At 43.1% G+C, this 24,000-nt stretch overlaps 1 protein-coding gene across 1 annotated transcript in view; it reads right to left on the bottom strand.

Annotated features, from left to right (window-relative positions):
* The window catches only part of LPGAT1 (lysophosphatidylglycerol acyltransferase 1), a 180,919-nt gene that overhangs the window by 133,278 nt on the left and 23,641 nt on the right, over nt 1–24,000 (bottom strand). The window contains exon 2 of the mRNA XM_073628412.1: nt 10,983–11,247. Within this exon, the coding sequence (XP_073484513.1) occupies nt 10,983–11,220 (238 nt within the window). The 5' untranslated portion in view covers nt 11,221–11,247. The remainder of the gene's footprint in view (nt 1–10,982; nt 11,248–24,000) is intronic.

Here is a 24,000-nt window from a genome sequence, read left to right as displayed (position 1 = left end):
GTGTTTATACACGTTTTTGTTTGTTGAAGTGCAATATTATGCAAACATGTCGCATAAAATCGCACAACTATGGAACACAGAGAAACATTGCATTGTGGTGTGAACATGACACACTGAAAACTTGTATTTAAGGGTCATAGCAGTTACCTGTGTTATTGCATGAGGAAAAAACACAGGAAACCGCACATGTGAATGGGACCTTAGTAAATAGATAAGAATGTATATTATATTTACTTGTTTTAAACCTTGTTTTTTTCCCCACGTTTCTTCAGTTGCCTCCTGGTTTCTGGCCTAGGCCAAAAATTCCTGAGGGGGGGGGGGGGGGTGGGCTTTCTCAGCTAAGCACACCCTCCTGTCTGCATGCCTGAGCTAAGGTCAGATGGATTTCAGAAAAGAAACTGCTACATGAATCGCCTCCCCTTATGCAGGCCATACACGGGTCAAAATTCAAAACATTTTTTTTTCAAAAATTTGAAAATGTGTGTGTTTTGTGATCCGATGGTGCCATCATAGATTTAGAAATGCAACCAACCAAGTAGAGATGCACAATTCTGGGAAAAATGAGAATCACAATTTTTTAGCTTAGAATAAAGATCACAATTCTCGTGACGAAACATCTTTCACATTATACAAAAAAATTGGGCTAACTTTACTGTTTAGTTTTTTTTTTTTATTCATTAAAGTGTATTTTTTTCCCCCAAAAAATTGCATTTGAAAGACCGTTGTGCAAATACAGTGTGACATAAAATATTGCAACGAGCGCCATTTTATTATCGAGGGTTCCTGCTAATTATATATATATATATATATATATATATATATATATATATATATATATACATATACATATACATATACATACACACACACACACACACCACATATATACATACATATATATACACACACACACACACACACACACACACATATACATACATACATACATACATACATATATATACACACACACACACACACACACACACACACACACACACACACCAAATAACGATTTTAACTTGAATCCAATAAGTGTCAGAAAAAAGGTTTTAGTCTTTAAGACGCCTTTCACACTGGGGCAGTTTTCAGGCGCTTTAGCGCTGGAAATAGCCTCTGCTAAGCGCCTGAAAACCGCTTTCCGTTCATTCCAGTGTGACTTTTCACACTCGGGCGGTGCATCCTGAAGTAGCATCTTTCAGGCAGGTTGCGCTCCCAAAACACCCCTGCCCCTTGGAATAGGCAGAGCTTTTGAAGCGCCTGAAAAGCGATTCTGAAGCACCGCCACACGGGAGTTTTTAACCCCTTGTTTGGTGTTAAAAGCACCACCTAAACAGCAGTAAAGCGCCGCTAAAAAAGCAGTGATTTACCGCAAACATGACCCCAGTGTGAAAGGGGTCTAAGTATTAAAAAAAACCTTCCCTCATTTACAGACCGAAGTTCATTCCTTTGATCTACAGAACAACATGTTACAATATTTATAGTTAGCTCAGAGCGGCTGAGGAATGTTGTGAAACTTTGGAGAATGCCTTTTTTTTTTTTTTTTTTTGACAGCTGTTGGCTCGAGCAGCATTTACAACGCTCATTTTTCTACAAGACAGGTACAATGTGCTATGCCAGGCTCTAATACAGGGGTGGCATTCTTTGTATTATACGGGTTAACAAACCTTTTAATTCTTAACAATTAATCGTGAAGCTCTACAACCAAGCCTTCAATTTCACCTCAGGTTGCTACAGAAAAGAGAATTTTGTGGGCAGGAATCTTCTTTTCTTTCCAGGTCACAGCTCATGCACATTTCTTTTTTTAAATATTATTTCTTGCACAATTTTCCCATCAGTGATGATTTGGGGAGCCATGTCATCTGCTGGTGTTGGTCCATTGTGTTTTATCAAGTCCAAAGTCAGCACAGCCCTCTACCAGGAAATTCCACAGCGCTTCATGCTTCTCTCTGCTGACCAGCTTTATGGAGATGAAGATTTTGTTTTCCAGCAGGACTTGGCACCTGTCTACATTGCCAAAATACCTGGAATAATGATCATGGCTGTGCTTGATTGGCCAGCAAACTCGCCTGACCTAAACACCATAGAAAATCTGTGGGGTATTGTCAAGAGGAATATGAGACACCAGACCAAACAAGGCAGATGAACTGAAGGCTGCTATCAAAGCAACCTGGGCTTCCATAAGACCTCAGCAGTGCCACAGGCTGATCACCTCCATGCCATGCTGTATTGATGTGGCAATTCATGCAAAAGAAGCTCCCACCAAGTATTGAGTGCATACTATACTGTACATGGACATACTTTTCAGTAAGCCAACATTTCTGTATTAAAAATCCTTTTTTTATTGGTCTTATGTAATATTCTAAGAAAGTTAATTTTGGGTTTTCTCTAGCTGTAAGTCATAATTATTATAATAGATTTATATAGCGCTAACAGTTTACGCAGAGCTTTACAGCATGAGGGCAGACAGTACAAACACAATACACTTATATACAGTAGGAATCAGAGGGCCTTGCTGATATCATCAAAATTAAAAGAAAGAAATGCTTGAAATATTTCACTCTGTGTAATGAATCTATATATGTTTCAGTTTATTAAAGGAGAAGTATGGGTTTGCACTTTTTTCCCCTATTCATACTTGCCTAGGTGGATGCTGCATCTGTCCCCCGCCGTCTCTGCACTGAGAACCGAGCCACCAAACACCGCCGATGGCTCGGTTCCCTCGTCTCCCCGAGAGGAGAGCTGCCGACTGTCAGTCAGCAGCTCTCCTGCTCTGTTCCTCCACAGCTCTCTGGAGCGCTGAGCTGTGGAGGGGCGGGAAGTGGTTGTGTCACCGGCTGAGACTGCCATAAAGTCCAGGAACCTGGCGGATCCAGACTTCTGAAGTCATGACAATGCGGTGCCTGGACTGAAATTGGTGACAGAGAGCAGACTTGAGCTTGTTCTCTGCTGAAAACGGGTCACAGGAGTGCAAAACGAATTGCACTCCTGGGACCCTTCGCCTCGGTTCACACTGGGACGACTTTTCAGGCGACCTAGGTCACCTGACAAGTAGCGTCCCGTTCAGTACAATGGAACCGTTCTAAGGGGAGCAACGCAAGTCGCTCCGACTTAGAAAAAGGTTCCTGTACAACTTCGGGGGCGACTTAGGGCGACTTGCATAGACTTCTATACAGAAGTCGTTTTGCAAGTCGCCCGGGCAGTCGTGTGCAGATCGCCTCGGTGAGGCGACCTGCAAGTCGTGCCGCCTCTGGTGTGAACCGAGGCTTAGGAGAAGCCAGGCCAAACGAGCTCAGGCTGGACTTCTCCTTTAATTGAATTATTTAAATAAATTAAAATTGGAATATCATCAAAAAGTTATGAGAAGCACCTGTATATCAGATTTACTTGCTTTAAACTTTTTCTACAATTCTCCAGTTACTTCCTGGTTTCCATGGCTAGGCAAATAATTACCAGGATATTACCAATGCCCCAGGATACAGATGGAGATTTCTGGAATGATTCTAAAAAGGGAATTTTATAGTAACTCAAAGTACACAGAATTTGAAAGAAACAGGATAAAACAATTAAAAATTGAAACTAAGTTTTTTTTGCATTTGTGAAGCCCCGTAACACACAATCAGAAAATTGTACGATAATCTGATCGTTAGTACAGAGCTTTCGAGAGCCAATCAGGACAGTCCATCCAATATCATTTGATCCGACATGCACACTTTTTTTCGTACGATGCCGGATCGTACGATTTTCGTTTAAACAGTCCAGTTGTCATTCGAAAATGCAATACAAAAACACTACAACACATTACATCATTTCCAAATTTTTTATTCTGTCGTACGAGAATTTGTGACTTTAGTAAACTCTTCAGGTTCGATCTGAGATTAGCATAAAAAACAAAACAAAGCGGACGATAATGCGTCGGATAATCTCATCTAGGGCTGAAACAACTAATCGATTAATCGACAACTAATCGATTATGAAATTAATCAATTACTATTTTCATAATCCATTAAATCGGCCAGTAACATAAAGGGGTTAAAAATAATAAAATGAGCCCTTTATAGTACAAAAAGAACAAATAATCGCTGCTGTAAATATTACTTTCACAGTTCTACAGTAAAAAAAAAAATGAACCCCTTACAGTAGCGATTATTTGTTTTTTTGTACTATAAAGGGCTAATTTTATGGGTTTTTTTTAACCCCATTATGTTACTAAACATCTTAGACCTGGTTCACATCTTTGTGTTTTTGGTGCTTTTTGCAGAAACGTACTACAGTTCATTTAATATGGTTTTCTATGGGATATGTTCACATCTATGCTTTTTTTCAGCCGCTGCGTATTTGGAAAGGGTCAAGGACTATTTTTTTTTTTTTTTTTTAAACGCAAAACGGTGCTTTTTTTTGGTTCAATATACTTCAATGGAGAAGCTGCAGGAAAGCATGTAATGTGTTTTTGCAGCAATTTGTAGTTTTTAATCTGCTCAACAACAAATTGGCCAGAAAACTGTATTTCTCTTCTAATATTGTATACAGTATATGTCCTCTAATAGTGTATATACAGTATTCTGTCTGTTATTCTCAGTGGATTAGATATTTTGCTCCCTAACTATATAGTTGGTTGTTTATATTTACCACTGCATAGAGATATTTAAGAATAAATTGCTTTTTATTTTAAAAAAAAAAACTTTACATATTAACTAAATTATACACCACGCTTTTTTTTTTTTTTTTTTTTTTTTTTTTTTTTAAGGCTATTAACCGATCAACGGATTAACCACTTCCCGACCGCCGCACGATGATGTACGTCCTAAGTTTGAACGGGGATATCGTTGTTATGGCAGCAGCTAGCTGCCATAACCCCGGTATCCCCGTTTTCGTGCGGCGGCTGGCTTTCAGATAAAAGTGGTCCCTGCGGCGGATTCGCCACGAGATCACTTTTATCGGTGGCGGGAGAGGGCCCCCCCCCCCCTCCCGCCGCGATCCGGTGCCCTCCGCCACTTACCGGAGCCGTCGGTAGCGGCGGAGGCGATCGCGTCCTGCTCTCTGGTGTGTCTGGAGACGAGTGACGCCAAGATGGCGCTCACTCGTCTCCATGACACTGCTGGGCGGAAGCGACGTCAAAACGTCACTTCCGTCCACGCCTCTTAAAGGCATATTTTTTCAAATGTCATTTTTCTAAATGACTTTTTTTTTTTTTTTTTTTTTTTTTTTATTGCATTTTAGTGTAAATATGAGATCTGAGGTCTTTTTGACCCCAGATCTCATATTTAAGAGGTCCTGCCATGCTTTTTTCTATTACAAGGGATGTTTACATTCCTTGTAATAGGAATAAAAGTGACACAATTTTTTTTTTTTTAAACAGTGTAAAAATAAATAAAATATTGTAAAATAAATAATAAAAAAAAAAATTTTTAAAACCCCCCCTGTCCCGACGAGCTCGCGCGCAGAAGCGAATGCATACGCGAGTAGCGCCCGCATATGAAAGCGGTGGTCAAACCAGACATGTGAGGTATCACAGCGACCAGTAGAGTGAGAGCAATAATTCTAGCCCTAGACCTCCTCTGTAGCGCAAAATATGCGACCTGTAGAATTTTTTAAACGTCGCCTATGGAGATTTTTGAGGGTAAAAGTTTGACGCCATTCCACGAGCGGGCGCAATTTTCAAGCATGACATGTTGGGTATCAATTTACTTGGCGTAACATTATATTTCACAATATAAAAAAAAATTGGGATAACTTTACTGTTTTAATTTTTATTCAAAAAAGTGAATTTTTTCCAAAAAAAGTGCGCTTATAAGACCGCTGCGCAAATACGGTGCAAAAAAAAGTATTGCAATGACCGCCATTGTATTCTCTAGGGTGTTAGAAGAAAAACCATATATAATGTTTGTGGGTTCTAAGTAATTTTCTAGCAGAAAAACCTGTTTTAAACATGTAAACACCTAAAATCCAAAACGAGGCTGGTCCTTAAGTGGTTAATCGAAAACACAATCGACCAACTAATCGATTATGAAAATAATCGTTAGTTGCAGCCCTAATCTCATCGTGTGTACCAGGCTTTAACCTTTACAGTCACATTTTATAAGCAACAAAATTGAACAGCGATTTCTGAGATCTCTGTATTATCCGCTGAATAGTGCGTCTTTGTGTCGTCCTATGACATATAAAGAGCCTTCAAATAAATGATCTGTTCTGCAGGCTGACAATAAAACCGCCGATGGCTGGAAATGAGTTGAACCTGAGGACTGGAAAAACATCACCCCGTCTCGTTTCATTCTGAGCAAACAAAAACGCACAGGAGAGGCAGGAGCGGCAGAAGAGCCTTTCCTTATCCAGCAATGGAAAGTCACCCAGTGAGCGGAATGACAGCGGGCTCCTCAGAGCCGGACACTTTTCACCAAACAAGCTCAACAAGCTCTTCCAACAATGCCGGCTCAGGAACCTGATCCTTTCCTCCAGAGAGAAGTCCAGCACTTACAGTATAAGAGACTGGCATAATAAATGTGATGGGAAAACAGCCCGAGCTGTGCTAGGAAGGAGAAGAGAGCCTATATACATCACTCCTACCCAACTGACCTCTTCATTAAAACACCGCCACTTTACAGTATCTGTGTCCTTACAGCTGAACCTCCACTCGGGCCTCGGGGCTGAGCGGCTACACCAGATTTCAGGAATAATCAATAGACTTCCAAACATGCGGTTTGCATGGGAGACAAATATAGATTGGATATCTAAAGCCACGGAGAGGACAAAGCCCAGAAGATCAGGAGTTGTAAATTTCACTAAATCGTACGAGAGTGAAAATGCAAGAATTTAAAAAGGAACACTACACTTGTGCAAAACAAAAAATAAAATAAAATTTAAGTGATATTAAAATTAAAAAACATATTGCAGCTTACCAATTCTTAGATGTGGTGGCTGCATTTTTTTTTTTTTCTATAAAAAATAACACGTTATACTTCTCGGGTCTTTCTTCTGTCCTTCTGGTCCCTCCCACCTGCCGAGTGCCCCCATTACAAGCAGCTTGCTATGGGGCACCCGAGCCGAGTCACAGCTCTGCGTGTCCATTCAGACACAGAGCTGCGGCCCAGCCCCGCCCCCTCTCCCCTGATTGGCTAACTGACTTTGATCGCCAGCTGCAGGAGCCAATGGCGCCACTCTGCTGTCTCAGCCAATCAGGAGGGAGAGTCTTGGATGGCCAAGACACTTGTGGACATCGCTGGACAGAGTCGGAGCTCAGGTAAGTATTAGGGGGCTGCTGTGCACAAAAGACTTATCTTAATGCATAGAACGCATTAAGATAAAAAAAAAAAAACCTTCTGACTTTACAACCACTAAGCTTTTTGTCTTTTTTTTCACCTGGTGATCCAGCCAGTAAGTCTGTTTTTCAACAAAACAAGCTTTCTTGCAAATGTTCAGTTACAGGATTAAGGCAAACCTTTTACCACTGACAGGGGGTGCTTACAATGATCAGCTTGTATTTATTCATGTAAAACCTTTATAAAAAAACAAAAAAAAACACACACACACTGTTGCTTTACCTTATAAAGCACGGTTCAACAAATCCCAGGCGCCAGGTCGTCACAGCGACTAGAAACTGCGTCCTGGACTGTTGCAGAGTTGCACAATTTTTATCGCCCAATGCCCGGGATGTGCAGATCTGGGTGCCGGTTATTTTTTCTACATCTAGCCCTTCTGCGGGTAAGCAGTAGGATTCATTTGTAAGGTGGAAGCATTCAGGCAGCTCCACTGCACCCCGATAGCTTACACACACACACACGTAAAGTGCTGCAATACATTACATTTTTGGTTTTAGGTTTACTACTCTAACATTTTTCATAACAAAACAAATCTACACCTTTTGGAGTTCAGGTCCACCCAAGTCCAAAGCAATAACAAAAATGAAAAAATGTTGGGGGGGCTTAGCAGATAATGCATTGCAAATAGTGGGTATTACTTCACTGTCCCAAAATAAACAAATATAGTGACTCTGTAGCAGCAACTTTCCTGTGAGACACACAGACACAGCACAAATCAAATAGTCCAAAATAAAGTTGCACTATATATGCCCCATGACTGTCATCTTGTGACGAAACACGTAGGGGGATGCGACATGCTGACGTCACCGTGTTTGCCCAGGTCCTGGAAGGACGAGCAGTTGTATCGAGCCAGCCGGCTTATCTGTGCGTGTTTTAATACATCTTTTTGTAAGTGCAACCTTTTTTACATTACTAAAGATGTCAAGGATTTTACACTATGGAAGCCTTATCTTTTTGGGGTCCTTATGTGATCGGGTTCTTCCTTGAGTGACAGGTGCTCTTCAGCTTGATCCACCAGATGAACAAAATCCTTGGCTGGATTTAAAGCGGGGTTCCACCCAAATTTTGAACAATATCTGTATGTATTCTCTTCCTTGCCTAGATGCTGACATGCCGTTTAAAAAAATTTAAATCGCCGTAATTACCTTCTATTTTTCTATTCTTCTTTGCACTTACTGGTTCTCCTCCCGTGGGAGTAGGCGTGTTTCTTGCCTCTCCCTGACTCCGCACAGTCTCCTGGGAGCTAGTCTCAGGCTTCCCAGGATGCCACTGATCATGTGCGGGAACAAGCGGTGAATGCTGGGAGCACAGCATTCACCGCATCCAGGAAATAAATGCTTGTGGGCTTCAAATGCCCACAATGAAGATGGAAACCGCCTGCAGTGAATAATATAAGTTATTCTTTCCGACGAAATATGACACAGGCGGACATATTACACACGATATGCGAGTATGTAATGCTGAGAAGAAAAGTTTGTGAATGAACTCAAAAAAAAAAAAAAAACGATAGATAGGTGGACCCCCACTTTAATAGCCAGAAGAGGGAAAGACCTTCCGTAATAGGAGGTCATAAGGAGCTGTTAAGCGACCATTCTATGAGGTAGATAATGCACTGCAGCTGATCAAATAGACGATCACACTGCCTCTATTAAAAAGGGAACAATCACACATTTTACACTTTCCTTTAAAAACCTTGCAACCCAAGTGTTAACCAGATTCACTGCATAGTGTGGAGTAAACAAAACCATAAGTCTTAAAAAACAGATCAACTGGTTATATAAAAAGCATACACAATGGATCTTATATTTTAACTTTATGTTCCAGTATGTTACTGCACAGAAATGCCCAGGCTCATAACTCACGGCCCAACTACGGGAAAGAAAGGGTCTGCTTGGGGAATCGCTGCTCTTCAAAAACTCATAGACCAATGAGAGGAACACCACTAACACCAATAGAAGGAAAGCGCTGAACCCTGGCAGAGTCCTAACACTGATCTCCAGATGAATAAAGCATGTCTGTTTATGTTAAACAATCCAAGGCATACAGTTAACTAGGAACATCCCATAAAAAGCGGTGCCGACCCAAGTAGATTACTTGGAGGAAACCGAATGAGTGGCAGGAGGACTCCAGGAAAACCACATTAGCGACTGGCTTGGCTGGTAGGGTGAAGTGCACTGCGGGACTCCAATAGGGTCATAATCCAGCTGGATGATTCCAAAGGACTAGGATGGAGTTCCTGCAACCAGCGAGGGAGCCGACCGGGGACACCAGGACGGGAGGATGCGGCCAGGGAGCCGGAGAGTGACGGCCGCCTCAAAAGGTGCAAAGAAGCTGCACCCGTCCCCCGGAAATAATACATTGAGGGTCCCCCACAAGAGGGTTGGGACTTTAAAGGCAACTGGATATAATAGAAAAGGCAATAAATCTAAAAATCAATATATTTTATTATTGTGTCAAATTTAAAAGTTGGTGCATACGACTATTGCAACTGACTCATTGGTACTAGCAATGACCTAAAAAAGAGGTATCAAAATACAAACAGATATGGTCTCCTCTTCTTAAGAATGAGAAAAGAGCACAAATATCAATATACAAACAGATATGGTCTCCTCTTATGAAAGAGAAAAAGAGCCCGATGCGTTTCAGGAGCTTGTCCTTTCTTCAGGGGCTTGTTATATGTGGAGACAGGTGTGCAAACAGCAAACACATTCATCAGAGTTGAACAATGTGGGGACAGGAGATAAGAGGAGCATCGGTGAGGCAAACAAGGCAAGTCGACCTGGGCCTTTCATGGTCGACTTGCCTTGTTTGCCTCACCGATGCCCCCGAAGAAAGGACAAGCTCCTGAAACGCATCGGGCTCTTTTTCTCTTTCATAAGATGAGACCATATCTGTTTGTATATTGATATTTGTGCTCTTTTCTCATTCTTAAGAAGAGGAGACCATATCTGTTTGTATTTTGATACCTCTTTTTTAGGTCATTGCTAGTACCAATGAGTCAGTTGCAATAGTCGTATGCAGTCTTATAAATTTGACACAATAATAAAATATATTGATTTTTAGATTTATTGCCTTTTCTATTATATCCAGTTGCATTTAAAGTCCCAACCCTCTTGTGGGGGACCCTCAATGTACAATTTTGTATTAGGGATGATGGCAACATTGTGGTCTACTTTTGGTGAAATATTCAGTTTAGTCCCCCGGAAATGATGTCACAAGTTGACCAAAGTTGGCAAAGTAATATGCCACGAGCTGTGGGCAGAACTGTTATGGATGATTGGTCCATGGTGCACTGTAGCGAGGGGGCAAGAAACAAACAAAAAACAGCAGCCAGGACTACATGTTTCTGGGCGTGGCCCCTTCTTCAGGTCATAAGGTGCTGGAATCATCCAGCTGGATTACGACCCTTTTGGAGTCCCGCAGTGTGCTTCACCCTACCAGCCCAGCCAGTTCCTCTGTGGTTTTCCTGGAGACCTCCTGTCACTCATACAGTCTCCTCCTCCAGGTACTCTACTTGGGTCAGCACCGCTTTTTATGGGATGTTCCTGGTTAACTGTGTTCTTCCAGTATGTTACAACTATCTCCATCCAAGTACGGCTGTCAAAATTCCAAATCCAGAGAACATCAGCTTCATACAGAAAGATCTATTGTCAAACGCAAACTTACCTGTGTACCCAGCAGTCCATCCCCATGATGCCACCATAGCTAGGAGCCATTTAAACATGACTCCTTCAATATGCCAGAACAGTTTACTGTCTATCAGTCTGACAGGCTGCAGAGCTATTAAATAGAGTACATAGGAGGGAATAGCAAACATATTGTTGACGACCATGAAGGTAAATCGGAGGATCATTCTCAAAATAAGAATTCCCATTTTCCGAACGCTATCCAGGGTGACCGCCATCTTCCCCTCGCAGTCCTGGCGCCGTGCCTGAAACCAATAAGAAGAAAGGAACAAAAATGAATGAAAGTCATTGAAAACATAAAAAGGGTCAGAACAAATGTGTTACTCATGATTAAACAATGTAGGTCATATTCTGAAAAGAGGCTACAGTCAAAATCACCGTAAAAAAAAATAATTTTCATGCAGGAGAACAGGAGTGAATATGCTAATGTTCTATAAGACTTATTTAGAAAGTTTGGGATAGAGTAAGGAAAGGTTAAAAAGTCTTTTTTGCAGTCTGTGTCCCAATAGGTTGATTTTCCTTCACTTCCTGTCCCATAGACAAAACCGTAAGCGAGAGGAAATCCATTCAAAGACAGGGAACCCCTAGCTGCCACCAGAACTAGTGTACCAGTGGAAGATTTCTCCTCAACTTCTGTTCGATACACAACCCAATATTTCTGAATTTCCTTCATTTTCGTTGAGAACGGTATGACAAACAGAGTGACTCTCCTTAAGGCCTCATGCACACGAGACGCTGTTAAACAAATTTCAGAGGCAAATGGACACTTTTTTCAACTGCCCCTGAACCCATTCAATGTTATCTTATGTGTCCATGTACACAGTCTCGTTTTTTGGCGTTTTTAGGCAGTTGTGTTTAACCTCGTTTTTCCAGAAGTAAAAAAAAAAAAAAAAAAAAAAAAAAAAAAAAAAAAGGGTTCAGGCGCAAAAGTTTTCCACGTTTTAGATGCCAAACGCGGCTAAACGTGGCTAAATGCGGTAGCGCGTTTGCGTTTATAAGTGTTTTTAAAAGGAACCCTACTTTTTGGACCAGAAAACACAGAAATATGATGGTAAACTGCAGCAGAGAAAGACATTTTGCGACCAGACTTTGGGGCCCCGTATTACAGGGTCACTTGGTGCTAGGAACCCCAAATTTGGTGTGCAAACACTACAATATATCCAAATTTGGGGTTCCTAGCACCAAGTGGCCCCCAAGACACGGTGCCCCAAATTCAGGTCGCAAAATGTCATTCTCTGCTGCAGAAGAATCCAAAATTTGGATATGTTGTAGTGTTAGTTCCACTATGTTAGTACACCAAATTTGGGGTTCCTAGCACCAAGTGACCCCGAGATACGGGGCCCCAAAATCAGAGAATGACATTTTGCGACCCAAATTTGGGGCCCGTATCTCGGGGCCACTTGGTTCTAGAAACCCCATATTAGGTGTGCAAACACAGCGGAACTAGCCCTACAACATATACAAATTTGGGGTTTCTAGCACCAAGTGGCCCTCGAGATATAGTGCCCCAAATTCGGGTCGCAAAATGTCATTCTCTGCTGCAGAAGAACCCCAAATGGATATGTTGTAGTGCTAGTTCCACTGTGTTTGCATGCCAAATTTGGGGTTCCTAGCTCCAAGTGGCCCTGAGATACGGGGCCCCAAAGTTGCGTCACAATGTAATTCTCTGCTCTGCAGACGCTTTCAGACGCACACGCGGTAAAAAACGCGGCATGCAAATGCGGCAAAACAGGCGTTTCTAAACACCGGTTTCAGCTTTTAAAAACATGTGTTCAGCAGAGTTTGCACTGGCGTCTCGTGTGCATGAGGCCTAATAGGAGCACAAACAGCAATAAAAAAAAAAAAAAAAAAAACCACCACCTTCACAACTGAACAGATGCTCCACTGTAGCCAAAACTTAAAAAAAAAAAAAAAAAAAGTTCTGCCTTTAAAATATAATATAACTAAAGGCAAAACGATCAATTGAAACAAATGAATGTTACAGTCTATGTAAGGCCGAAACTTTGATTAATTTTTCTGTTTTGGATAAAAGAGAAGGGGTAAAGTGTATGATAATACTAAAAATGTACTTTATTTGCTCCCATTTGGTCTGCCAAGTACAGTATATCATTAGATGTTTTTGTTATATCTGTTTCGAAGTGCAAAAAACCCAGATTTTGCCAGAAACCTGGTGAGCTGATAACTTATAATAATATACAAGGGGGGGGGGCGATGGGGCTCACGGAGATGACGGAGGGGGGCGATGGGGCTCACGGAGACGACGGGGGGGGGGGGGCGATGGGGCTCACGGAGACGACGGGGGGGGGGGGGGGGCGATGGGGCTCACGGAGACGACGGGGGGGGGGCTCACGGAGACGACAGGGGGGGGGCCATGGGGCTCACGGAGACGACAGGGGGGGGGCCGATGGGGCTCACGGAGACGACAGGGGGGGGGGCGATGGGGCTCACGGAGACGACAGGGGGGGGGGCGATGGGGCTCACGGAGACGACAGGGGGGGGGGCGATGGGGCTCACGGAGACGACAGGGGGGGGGGGCGATGGGGCTCACGGAGACGACAGGGGGGGGGGGCGATGGGGCTCACGGAGCCCTATATATATATATATATATATATATATATATATATATATATATATATATATATATATATATATATATATATATATATATATATATATATATATATATTTTTTTTTTTCTATTGTGTGTTAATGTTAATAGACCCTGCATTCATTATATGTGGTTTTCCACAGAACATTAAAATGCTGGCCGAGCACTGGTTAAAGCTTGTAGAAGGGGGTTTTCATTCTCCTCTGACTGTCCTATGAGGCTGCAGGACGTGACCCTCAGAGTCTGTACAGTGCTGATTGGCCCTGTGCTGATCACATGCACCCTACCGAAGAAAAGAAGAAAAAAAAAAAATCTAGCAATACACACCAAACTAAGCATGTGCAGAGTGCCCCCAAGGCTCTGTCTTGTCAGTAGATGGATTGGGGACTGTGAAAGAAGGGGAGGATTAGAGAAGACCGGATCAAACCACCTTTTTTACGCAATGCAGAGGATTAACTCCTTAGGTTCCATAGTGAGTATAACAAGCATGTTTTACTGCATATACACACTGATCTTAATGTTGTGGGTTTAGGCCTGATTCACCCCTACACATGTTGCAGTTTGGGTATTTCAGGTGCATTTTTGCGCTTTTCAATACACCTTTTTGATCCATTGAAGTCTATGGAACCAATAACCAGAAAAAAAAAAAAAAAGTCTCTGGCCCTTTCCAGAAAATGCACAGATGTGAATATGACCCATAGGAAACCATGTTAAATGTTAAAATGCATAAGTGAATGTCAAGGCAAAATTAAAGCTTTACTAAGGCTTGAATCAGGCCTGATTAACTTTTTAATTTTGCCTTGACATTCACTTTAAAAAACCTCTCCAGGTTTATGGTTTACTCTCTGTGTCTCGATGAGGAGATTTCCTTTAACTTCCCCTTCCAGAAGAAAAAAAAAAGTCAAGAAACAGAAATTTTACTCCTAGGTTGTCCCCAACTGGAAGCTTTACCATACATTACTGTTGTGGCACAACTGTAAAATTCTGGATTTCCATAACTATCGGTCATGGTCACCGGGACAAATAGAGAGGGTGAAAAGTAGGGACACAGTCGGCGATCAAATAAAAATGAACTATCCCTACTCCATTTAAAAAATAGGTAAAAAAAAAAAAAAAAAAAAAGTGTGGCTTTACATACAGTAGATATAAAAAGTCTCCACACCCCTGTTAAAAAGTCATGTTTCTGTGATGTAAAAAAAATGAGACAAAGATAAATAAATTTCAGAACTTTTTCCACCTTTAATGTGACCTATAAACTGTACAAAATTGAACAACAAACTGAAATCTTTTAGGGGGGAGAAGTAAAAATAAAAAACTAAAATAATGTGCTTGCATAAGTGTGCAAACCCTCTTATAACTGGGGCTGTGTCTGTGTTCAGAATTAAGTAATCACACTCAAACTCATGTTAAATAGGAGTCAGTACACACCTGCCATCATTTAAAGTGCCTCTTGAATAACCCCAAATAAAGTCCAGCTGTTCTAGTAGGTCTTTCCTGACATTTTCTTAGTCACATCCTACAGCAAAAGTCATGGTCTGCAGAGAGCTTCCAAAGCATCAGAGGGACCTCATTGTTAAGAGGTATCAGGCTCGGTTCACACTTGTGCGATGCAGGACCACTGCGAGTTCCTGCATCGCACCCGACTATCACGGCAGTTCACACTGCCATATGCAAACTGCTGGGAGTCTAAATACATTGTCAATGACACTTCAGCTCACATATCACACTGCGAACTGACAGTTCGGACATGAATCAGATTGCATGGGTGTGCGGACCGAAAAAAAAAAAAAAAAAAAAAAAAAAAGGTCCTGTGTGAGTTTGGTCCAAATGAAATGCAATATCAGCCATACTATCTGTATGGCTGAAGTCGCATCACATGCGATATCGCAGAGCACACAAGTGTGAACTGGTACTCATTCAAGAGAAGGGTACAAAAGAATTTCAAAGGCATTAGATATACCATGGAACACAGTGAAGACAATCATCATCAAGCGGTGTCAGTGACATTACCAAGAACTGGACGTTCCTCCAAAATTGATGAAAAGATGAGAAGAAAACTGGTCAGGGAGGCTGCCAAGAGGCCTACAGCAACATTAAAAGGAGCTGCAGGAATATCTGGCTGTGTGGTAAACGTGACAATCTCCCGTATTCTTCATATGTCTGGGCTATGGGTCAGGGTGGCAAGACGGAAGCCTTTTCTTAAGAAAAACATCCGAACCCGGCTAAGTTTTGCAAAACCCCATCTAAAGTCTCCCAAAAGCATGTTGGAAAAGCTGAGTGAGACTTACTGGTTACTCCTTTTCTGAGAGTCTTTCAGGACAGCCCATGAGACCTAGAGCACCTCCCACCAGGACAGGAAACACGTTACCCCCCCCCCCCCCACCAGATAAAAGGGTGGTCCTCCAGGCCCCATGTCAGTATTCTCGAGAACCGTAGGACATCCCTATAAAACACCTGCATAATACACATAACTTCAAGACAAAACCGGGTGGGAATCCAGCTGTCCTGGAAGACTCTCAGAAAAGGAGTTATCGGTAAGTCTAACTCAGCTTTTCTCTAAGCATCTTCCAGGACAGCCCATGAGACGATGAGCCAGAACTTACCAGTCTAAGGAGGGACCAAACGCCTGCTCCTGAGCAGATACTAGATCCAGGCGATAATGTTTAATGAAGGGCGAAAAACTGGACCATGTGGCAGCCCTGCAAATTTGTTCCCGTGAGGCTCCAGCCCTCTCAGTCCAAGACGCAGACAAGGCTCTTGAGTGCGCAGTGACAAAAGGCAGAGGAACTTCCCTAATTTTGTACATTTCAGACATAACTTGCTTTATCCATCTAGCCAATGTGGCTTTAGATGCACTCTTTCCCTTGTGAGCTCCTTAAAAGACAAACAAGGCGTCCGTTTTTCTAAAGGTCTTGGTGACCTCAAGGTAGACGAGAAAAATTTCTCACGTCTAAAAAACAATTTTCCTTCTTGGTCGCCCTTTGGCGATCTACAAAAGGTTGGCAGTACAATGTCCTGGGATCTGTGGAATGGACTGGCCACTTTAGGCAGAAATCCTGGATCAGTTTTCAAAACAACTCGATCCTCAAAAATTGTGAGGAAAGGCTACCTCACTGATAGAGCCTAAAATAAATAAATATATGTGTATGCGCTAAAGGCTATAAATACGTGAACAAAGAATATAATAAATCTATACAATATTAAAAATTATTATAAATTATAAACTATATAGTATAAATTTATAATAATTTTTAATATTGTATAGATTTATTATATTCTTTGTTCACGTATTTATAGCCTTTAGCGCATACACATATATTTATTTATTTTTGGCATATACACGGTATGGAACGTGGTTAGTGTGTGCAGCTGAATTAGGTTCATTTATTCACACTGAAGGCATTAACCCATTTGTGGCTCACAAGATTTTAGCACTATCACTGATAGAGCCTGTAACTCACTTTCCCTACGAGCGGAGGTAATTGCCACAAGAAAAATTGTTTTTAAAAGGCAAGTAACTTAACTGAATATTATTATCCTCTAGGGGCTCAAAAAAAAAAAAAAAAAAAAAACACATTTCTACCAGAGTTTGAAGCACCAGGGACAGGTTAGACAACTTCTAACCACTACTGGCCTGGACCTAGAAATTGATTTGAATTATCTAGCTAGAGTGGGATTTTCCAAGAGAAAATTGGAGAGAAAAAAAAAAACACAGATAGCTGCTGCCTGTACCTTTAAGGTACTAAATGAAGACCTTTGTCGACACCCTCTTGAAGAAAAAAAAATTCCAAAATTGAAGGAACATCATGAGTTAATCTTTGATTGTCAGATAACCATGAGTTAAATTTTTCCAAACCTTGGAATATATGGCTCTAGTGACTGGTTTTCTGCAATTTACCAGGGTCTTGACTACTTTGTCAGAGAACCCCTGGGCGATTAGTACCTTTTCTTCAGATACCAGGCCGTCAAGCTTAGGGAAACCACCTGTGGGTGTGACACTGGACCATGCGATAATAAAAGTCTTCTCTCTTCGGAAGACTCAGTGGAGGCTCTGAGACCAGAGTCTAACAGGGAAGACCATGGCCTCTTGGGCCAGAAAGGGGCTATTGGGATAAGATCTGTTTCTTCTAGAAGAAACTTCCAGAGGACTTCCGGAATTAGCCCGATCGCAGGAGCTTCGATCCCTAAATGATTGATCCGCTGGGTTCAGAAAAAAAGAACTTCTCTGTCTTGCGACTGTTCTGATCTGCGAACAGGTCTGCTTCAGGACATCCCCATCTGTCAGTGAGACCCGCAAAGATTTCGGGATGATCAATTGTCTCGAAATAACCGGTAGAGAGATAATCTGCCAGTTTTGTGTCCCCATCAGGTGCACTGCTGTAATTGAGGCTAGATTCCCTTCTGCCCAAGATAAAATCTCCTGTGTGAAAGATTGAAGTATCCGACTCCTCGTACCTCCCTGTTTGATGAGGTACGCAACCGTAGTGATATTGTCAGACAGAATCTGGAGAGTGTGACCCCTGATTTCTGTCTGAAATGCCTGCAAGGCTCCCTGAACCGCTAGAAGCTCTCTGATTCGATGAAGCTCTTGCTTCCCTTGAGGACCATTCTCCCTGTGCCATTGTGTTGCTGAGGTGGGCTCCCCATCCCCAGGAACTCGCATCCGTTGTGATCCTCTGGGATATAGGAATGGACAATGGTAGACCTCGTTAGTTGTAGGTGTGTCCTCCACCACCACAAGCTTCTTTTTACCCTGGAGGGTAGCAAGACCCTTGATTCCAGGGAACTTGCGTCTTAACAGAAACAGCTGTAATGAGCATTGATGAAATCTTGCCCATGGCACTGCAGGAAAGCAAGAGGTCATCAGACCCACTGCTCTTGAAACCTCTCAGCGAGACCGACTGATTGGTCTGTAAGGCCGACATTGTTTGCATCATTCTTGAGACCTTCTCCTGCGGGAGAAAAACTTTTTGGTCTACTCAGCAAAATTCGTACCCCAGATAGGTCACTTTCTGGGCCGGAATTGAAGCCGAGTTCCGCTTTAAAATTAAAAAAAAAAAAAAAAGGAATCGGACACTTTCCTGTCCCAGGGTCCAGCGATGCGAGGGAACGAAGCACCGCTCCTCTCCCCCTCCTCTCACAGCCGGGCACTCATTACGCATGCGGGAGCCGCGCCGTGACTGGCCGGGAAACCATCTGGGACCTGTGATGTGTAATGATCCCAGATGATTGGCGAGAGGTGATCTCCCTTCTGGTGCCCCGGAGCCCCGGGAGGAAGTAGGAGCTGGAACCCTCCCTTCCGCCCCCCCCCCCCCCCCCAAAAAAAGTACATTCCGAATGTGGCATGTCTGGGGGTCACCTTCCCTTAAAGCGGAAGTTCAATTTTTGGGTGGAACTCAGCTTTAAGGAAGACTTCTCTTTGTTTATTAACCAACCTAGAGATTGAAGGAGGTCCTGTACAGTCTGGAGATCCGCTAATAACTTTTGGTATGACTCCGTCACCACTAGGAGGTCGTCCAGGTAAGGGATAATAGTTATTGCCTTTAACCTTAGCGGAGCCAGCACCTCCCCCAACACCGTTGTAAAAATGCATGGGACTGAGGACAGACCGAAGGGGAAGGCTTGAAATTGAATGTGCCAACCACTTTGCCGACCAGCTCTGGAGACCATAGCTGGTTTAAGATTCCCAATAGCTGAGTCCCAGGCTCTGTGAAGGATATCTCCTCTTTAACTATCGGATCCCTAAGCGTGCCCATATCGTCAAGCGCTAGGTTCGAGTATTTTGAAACTTTTGAAAGAGGTGCATCTAACTCAGGATTTTTGTTCCATGGCTGCGCTGTGTCCTCTTCAAATGGAAACCGTCTTTTAAGGTTTCAGTAAAAAAAAGGTTTTCTCTCTGGATTTTCCCACTCCAGCTTGATTGTATCAAGACGGGAACTATGCACTGGAAAAACTCTAGCCTTTTTCTTACGCAAAACCTTTAACCTTTGCACATAAGGTCATATTTGGACAATTGTACCTTCTCTTCTATATCAAGTGTCGTATAGATAGCCTTTAATACGTCATCTACATCTTCCAATGATAACTTATACCTCCAGCCCCTTGCAGATTCTTTATCCCTGGGCCCTGTATCTGACCCAGATTCTCCCGGAGAAGATTAGGCAGATCCAGCTTCAGCCTCAGTCTTCACTCTCCTCAATCTGCTGTGGAGCGATAAGAACTAGCGCCTCTGGCGGCTGCTGATGACGTCACATGTCCCGGAAGTGACCCCGCCGGAAACTTCCTGTGGGCCAGCTTGGAACGCATAAGTTCTGCCCCTTCACATGCACGGCTTCCGCTCTTCCCCTGCACACTTGCGTACCGGAGCTCCGACGTACACCGCGGTGCTGCCATTCCCCATGTACTGAGAAGCAGTGACAGCAGCCGCAAGCCTACTCCCCTGGTGGATGTGCCACTCTGGGACCTAAGAAGGTAGGAATACCACCCCAAAACACCACAGGAGCCATGCTCATGAGACCTAGGGGAACCAGTTCCAGGAAACATGTTACCCCCTGTCCGGAGGAAACACCAATACTGACATGGGGCCTGGAGGACCGCCCGTTTTATCTGGTCGGGGTTAATGTGTTTCCTGTCCTGGTGTGAGGTATCTTAGGTCTCATGGGCTGTCCTGGAAGACGCTTAGAGAAAATCTGCTATGGTCTGATGAAACAAAGGTTGAACGTTTTGGCCAGGATTCCAAAAGATATGTTTAGCGCAAAAACACTGCACATCACCAAAAGAACACCATACCCACTGTGAAGCATGGTGGTGGCAGCATCATGCTTTGGGGCTGTTTTTCTTCAGCTGGAACAGGGGCCTTAGTCAAGGTAGAGGGAATTCTTTACAGTTCCAAATGCCAGTCAATATTGGGACAAAACCTTCAAGTTTCTGCTAGAAATCTGAACATGAAGAGGAACTTCATCTTTCAGCATGACAGCTACCCAAAGCATACATCCAAATCAACAAAAGAATGGCTTCACCAAAAGAAGAATAAAGTTTTGGAATGGCCCAGCCAGAGCCCAGACATTGATCCGATTGAAAATCTGTGGAGTGATATTTAGAGGGCTGTGCACAGAAGATGCCCTCGCAATCTAAAAAAAATTTGGAGCGTTTTTGCAAAGAGTGGGCAAATATTAGGTTGTTTTATCAAACTGGATTTGTAATTCTGTCCCAATAGTCTAGTAATACACACACAGAAGGCCAGCCAGGTCATCAACCTATTACCTGGGCGTACTTTACACTCTCCTGTGTCATCGCTTCACCTTTCCCCTACTCATGGAACAATGACTCAGCATGATCACACTGTCAATGAGAAGACCCAGGAACCTGAAAAGCTAGATTTGCAATTACAAGAACGGCCGAACAGAATTACACAAACCTAACTGGTAAATCTGTTCACACGTGTATTCAGCCGTCTGGCTGGAGTTCCACTTTGACAAAGTAAAGCATAATTAATTATGTCCTTAAAGTACATCAACATGCAGCAACTAATTAGGTTTCATTCTAATGAAGTCGCATCAATTATAAAAGGATTCTTGTTCTGAAAGAGGAGTTCCCATTGGCTAGTATACAAAAAAATGAAAGTTACTAAATATACAGTAAAATCAGTCTGTATATGCAGTAAAGCATGCTTGTTATACTCACTGTGGAACCTAAAGGGTTAATCCTCCGCATTGTGTAAAAAGGCTGTTTGATTATTTCTTTCACTGTCCCCAATCCAGCTCCTGATAAGACAGAGCCTTTGGTGTCACTCTGCAAATGCTCCGTTTGGTGCCTATTGCTAGAGAGTTTTACTTTTTCTTGAGAAAACAAAAAAGGAGCAGTTTCCCTAAGGGTTTTGTTTTTTTAGCAGCAAATTGTAGAGGACTTGATTTTTTAATAAAGTCTTTTATTTTATCAAAAAATAAAATTTAAATTCACAATGGGAATTTAAAATATGAGCTCTGGTTCATGACATGTATAAAACATAATGCGTCATTCCTAGCAATAAATTGCACCGTACAACTGTACCCCAACATGTTTCGACCCCTATAGTTGTGGTCTTCTTCAGGGCGATTTTTGTTCATTCAGAAGACGGAAGAGAAGGAACATATCCCATAACCAGAGTGGTTTTAATTTTTTTTTTTTTTTGGGGGGGGTGCAGATTTACTTAGTCCTCGGTCACAATGGTGCGACCTGTCATGTGATTGATAGTTTCAAAAAAAACATGACAAGTCACGCCCTATTGTCCGCAAAAGAAGCGGTCACTGATCTTGAAATTAGTTCTTGAAGTTCAGGTGCGACTTGTATAGACATAGACAGACATCTGTACATCAAGTCACACCTGAAGTCTCACCGACATGCAGCTTAGAAATTGTGTGGCTTCAAGTGAAGGTCGCACAATTTCAAAGAGGCATTTAGTGTGACCGAACGCTAAAAGCGCTGAAGCGTGCAATTTTTGGTGCGGGTGTGCATGGTAGCCAGCTTCTAACTTCAGCTTGCTCAGTTAAGCTTTGACAATAAAACCTGGAAGTTGATTGGTTTCTATGCAGAGGTGCACTAGATTTTGCACTCTCCAGTTGTAGTAAATCAACCCCATTGGAGTCTTGTTTTATGTTGTAGCTAGGAAGACTGAGTTGTTCACACCGCAAGCAGTCCAGTGCGTTCTTTTTTTTGTTTTTTTTTAGGAGGTGCACCGAAATTTCAGCCACCGAAAATTATCTGCCAAATAGAAAAAAAAACAAAAACAGCTGATACCGAAAGGGGGCGTGGTCCGCCCCAGGTGCGCACATTGCGGTAGTGTCATTCGGTCATCCTGGCGCGTCCAGTCCTCCACTCCCTCCTCACATGTCACAGAGCTAAACTGCCCAGGCCGTAGTAACAGTGTCCCGCCTCCTGTGATAGACTGCACACTGATCCAATGGCAGAACATTGAATCAGAGTGACATGATCGCAAAAGGCAGGAAATTGATACTTCACTGATGCTGGCACTGGCAAGCTGCATATGATGGGAACTGGTGATGCTGCATTGATCTCCTGTATCATGTCTGCTAGAGGCGTACCAAATGAAAATTTTGCTAATACTATTGGCAATGTGTTTAAGCTTAAGCAAGAGACTGCAGCCATGATACAAGAGCTGGCCAGAGACTGCAGCCATGATACAAGAGCTGGCCAGAGACTGCAGCCATGATACAAGAGCTGGCCAGAGACTGCAGCCATGATACAAGAGCTGGCCAGAGACTGCAGCCATGATACAAGAGCTGGCCAGAGACTGCAGCCATGATACAAGAGCTGGCCAGAGACTGCAGCCATGATACAAGAGCTGGCCAGAGACTGCAGCCATGATACAAGAGCTGGCCAGAGACTGCAGCCATGATACAAGAGCTGGCCAGAGACTGCAGCCATGATACAAGAGCTGGCCAGAGACTGCAGCCATGATACAAGAGCTGGCCAGAGACTGCAGCCATGATACAAGAGCTGGCCAGAGACTGCAGCCATGATACAAGAGCTGGCCAGAGACTGCAGACTGCATTTTTCTTGACCTTTCTTGCACTAAAAGGTGCCAATAATGGGCAACAATAAATTCATATTAATTTAAATTGATATTAATTAAAAAGTTGAATACAATTATATATAAAAATATAAATATTTTTTAAAAGCTGTCATTTTCGGTATCGGTTTCGGGTTTTGGTTTTCGGCCTAGTGCATCCTTAACCACTTGCCGACCGCCTAACGTATATATACGTCGGCAGAATGGCACGGGCAGGCAGAATCACGTACCTGTACGTGATCTGCCTCCCGCGGGCGGGGGGTCCGATCGGACCCCCCCCCGGTGCCATCGGCGGTCGGCATCTGACTGGGAGCGTCGGGAGGCGAGGGGGAGACCATCCGATCGTGGCCCCCCCCTCGCGATCGCTCCCAGCCAATGGGAATCCTCCTCTGCCTGTGTGTAGTTTCACACAGGCAGAGGATGTGATGTCATCTCTCCTCGGTCTGGCAGTTTCCGTCCAGCGCCGAGGAGAGAAGACATGTAAGTCCACACAACACAAACACACACAGTAGAACATGCCAGGCATACTTTACACCCCCGATCCCCCCCCGATCGCCCCCCGATCCCCCCCCAATCACCCCCCCCCCCGTCACAAACTGACATTAGCAGTATTTTTTTTTTTTTTTTTCTGATTACTGCATAGTGTCAGTTTGTGACAGTTACAGTGTTGGGACAGTTAGTATTACCCCCCTTTAGGTCTAGGATACCCCCCTAACCCCCCCTAATAAAGTTTTAACCCCTTGATCACCCCCTGTCACCAGTGTCACTAAGCGATCATTTTTCTGATCGCTGTATTAGTGTCGCTGGTGACGCTAGTTAGAG

This window comes from Aquarana catesbeiana, linkage group LG04 (genome assembly GCF_042186555.1).
Source record: "Aquarana catesbeiana isolate 2022-GZ linkage group LG04, ASM4218655v1, whole genome shotgun sequence".
Classification (NCBI taxonomy): Eukaryota; Metazoa; Chordata; class Amphibia; order Anura; family Ranidae; genus Aquarana; species Aquarana catesbeiana.
This window is presented reverse-complemented; position numbering and strand designations above follow the sequence as displayed.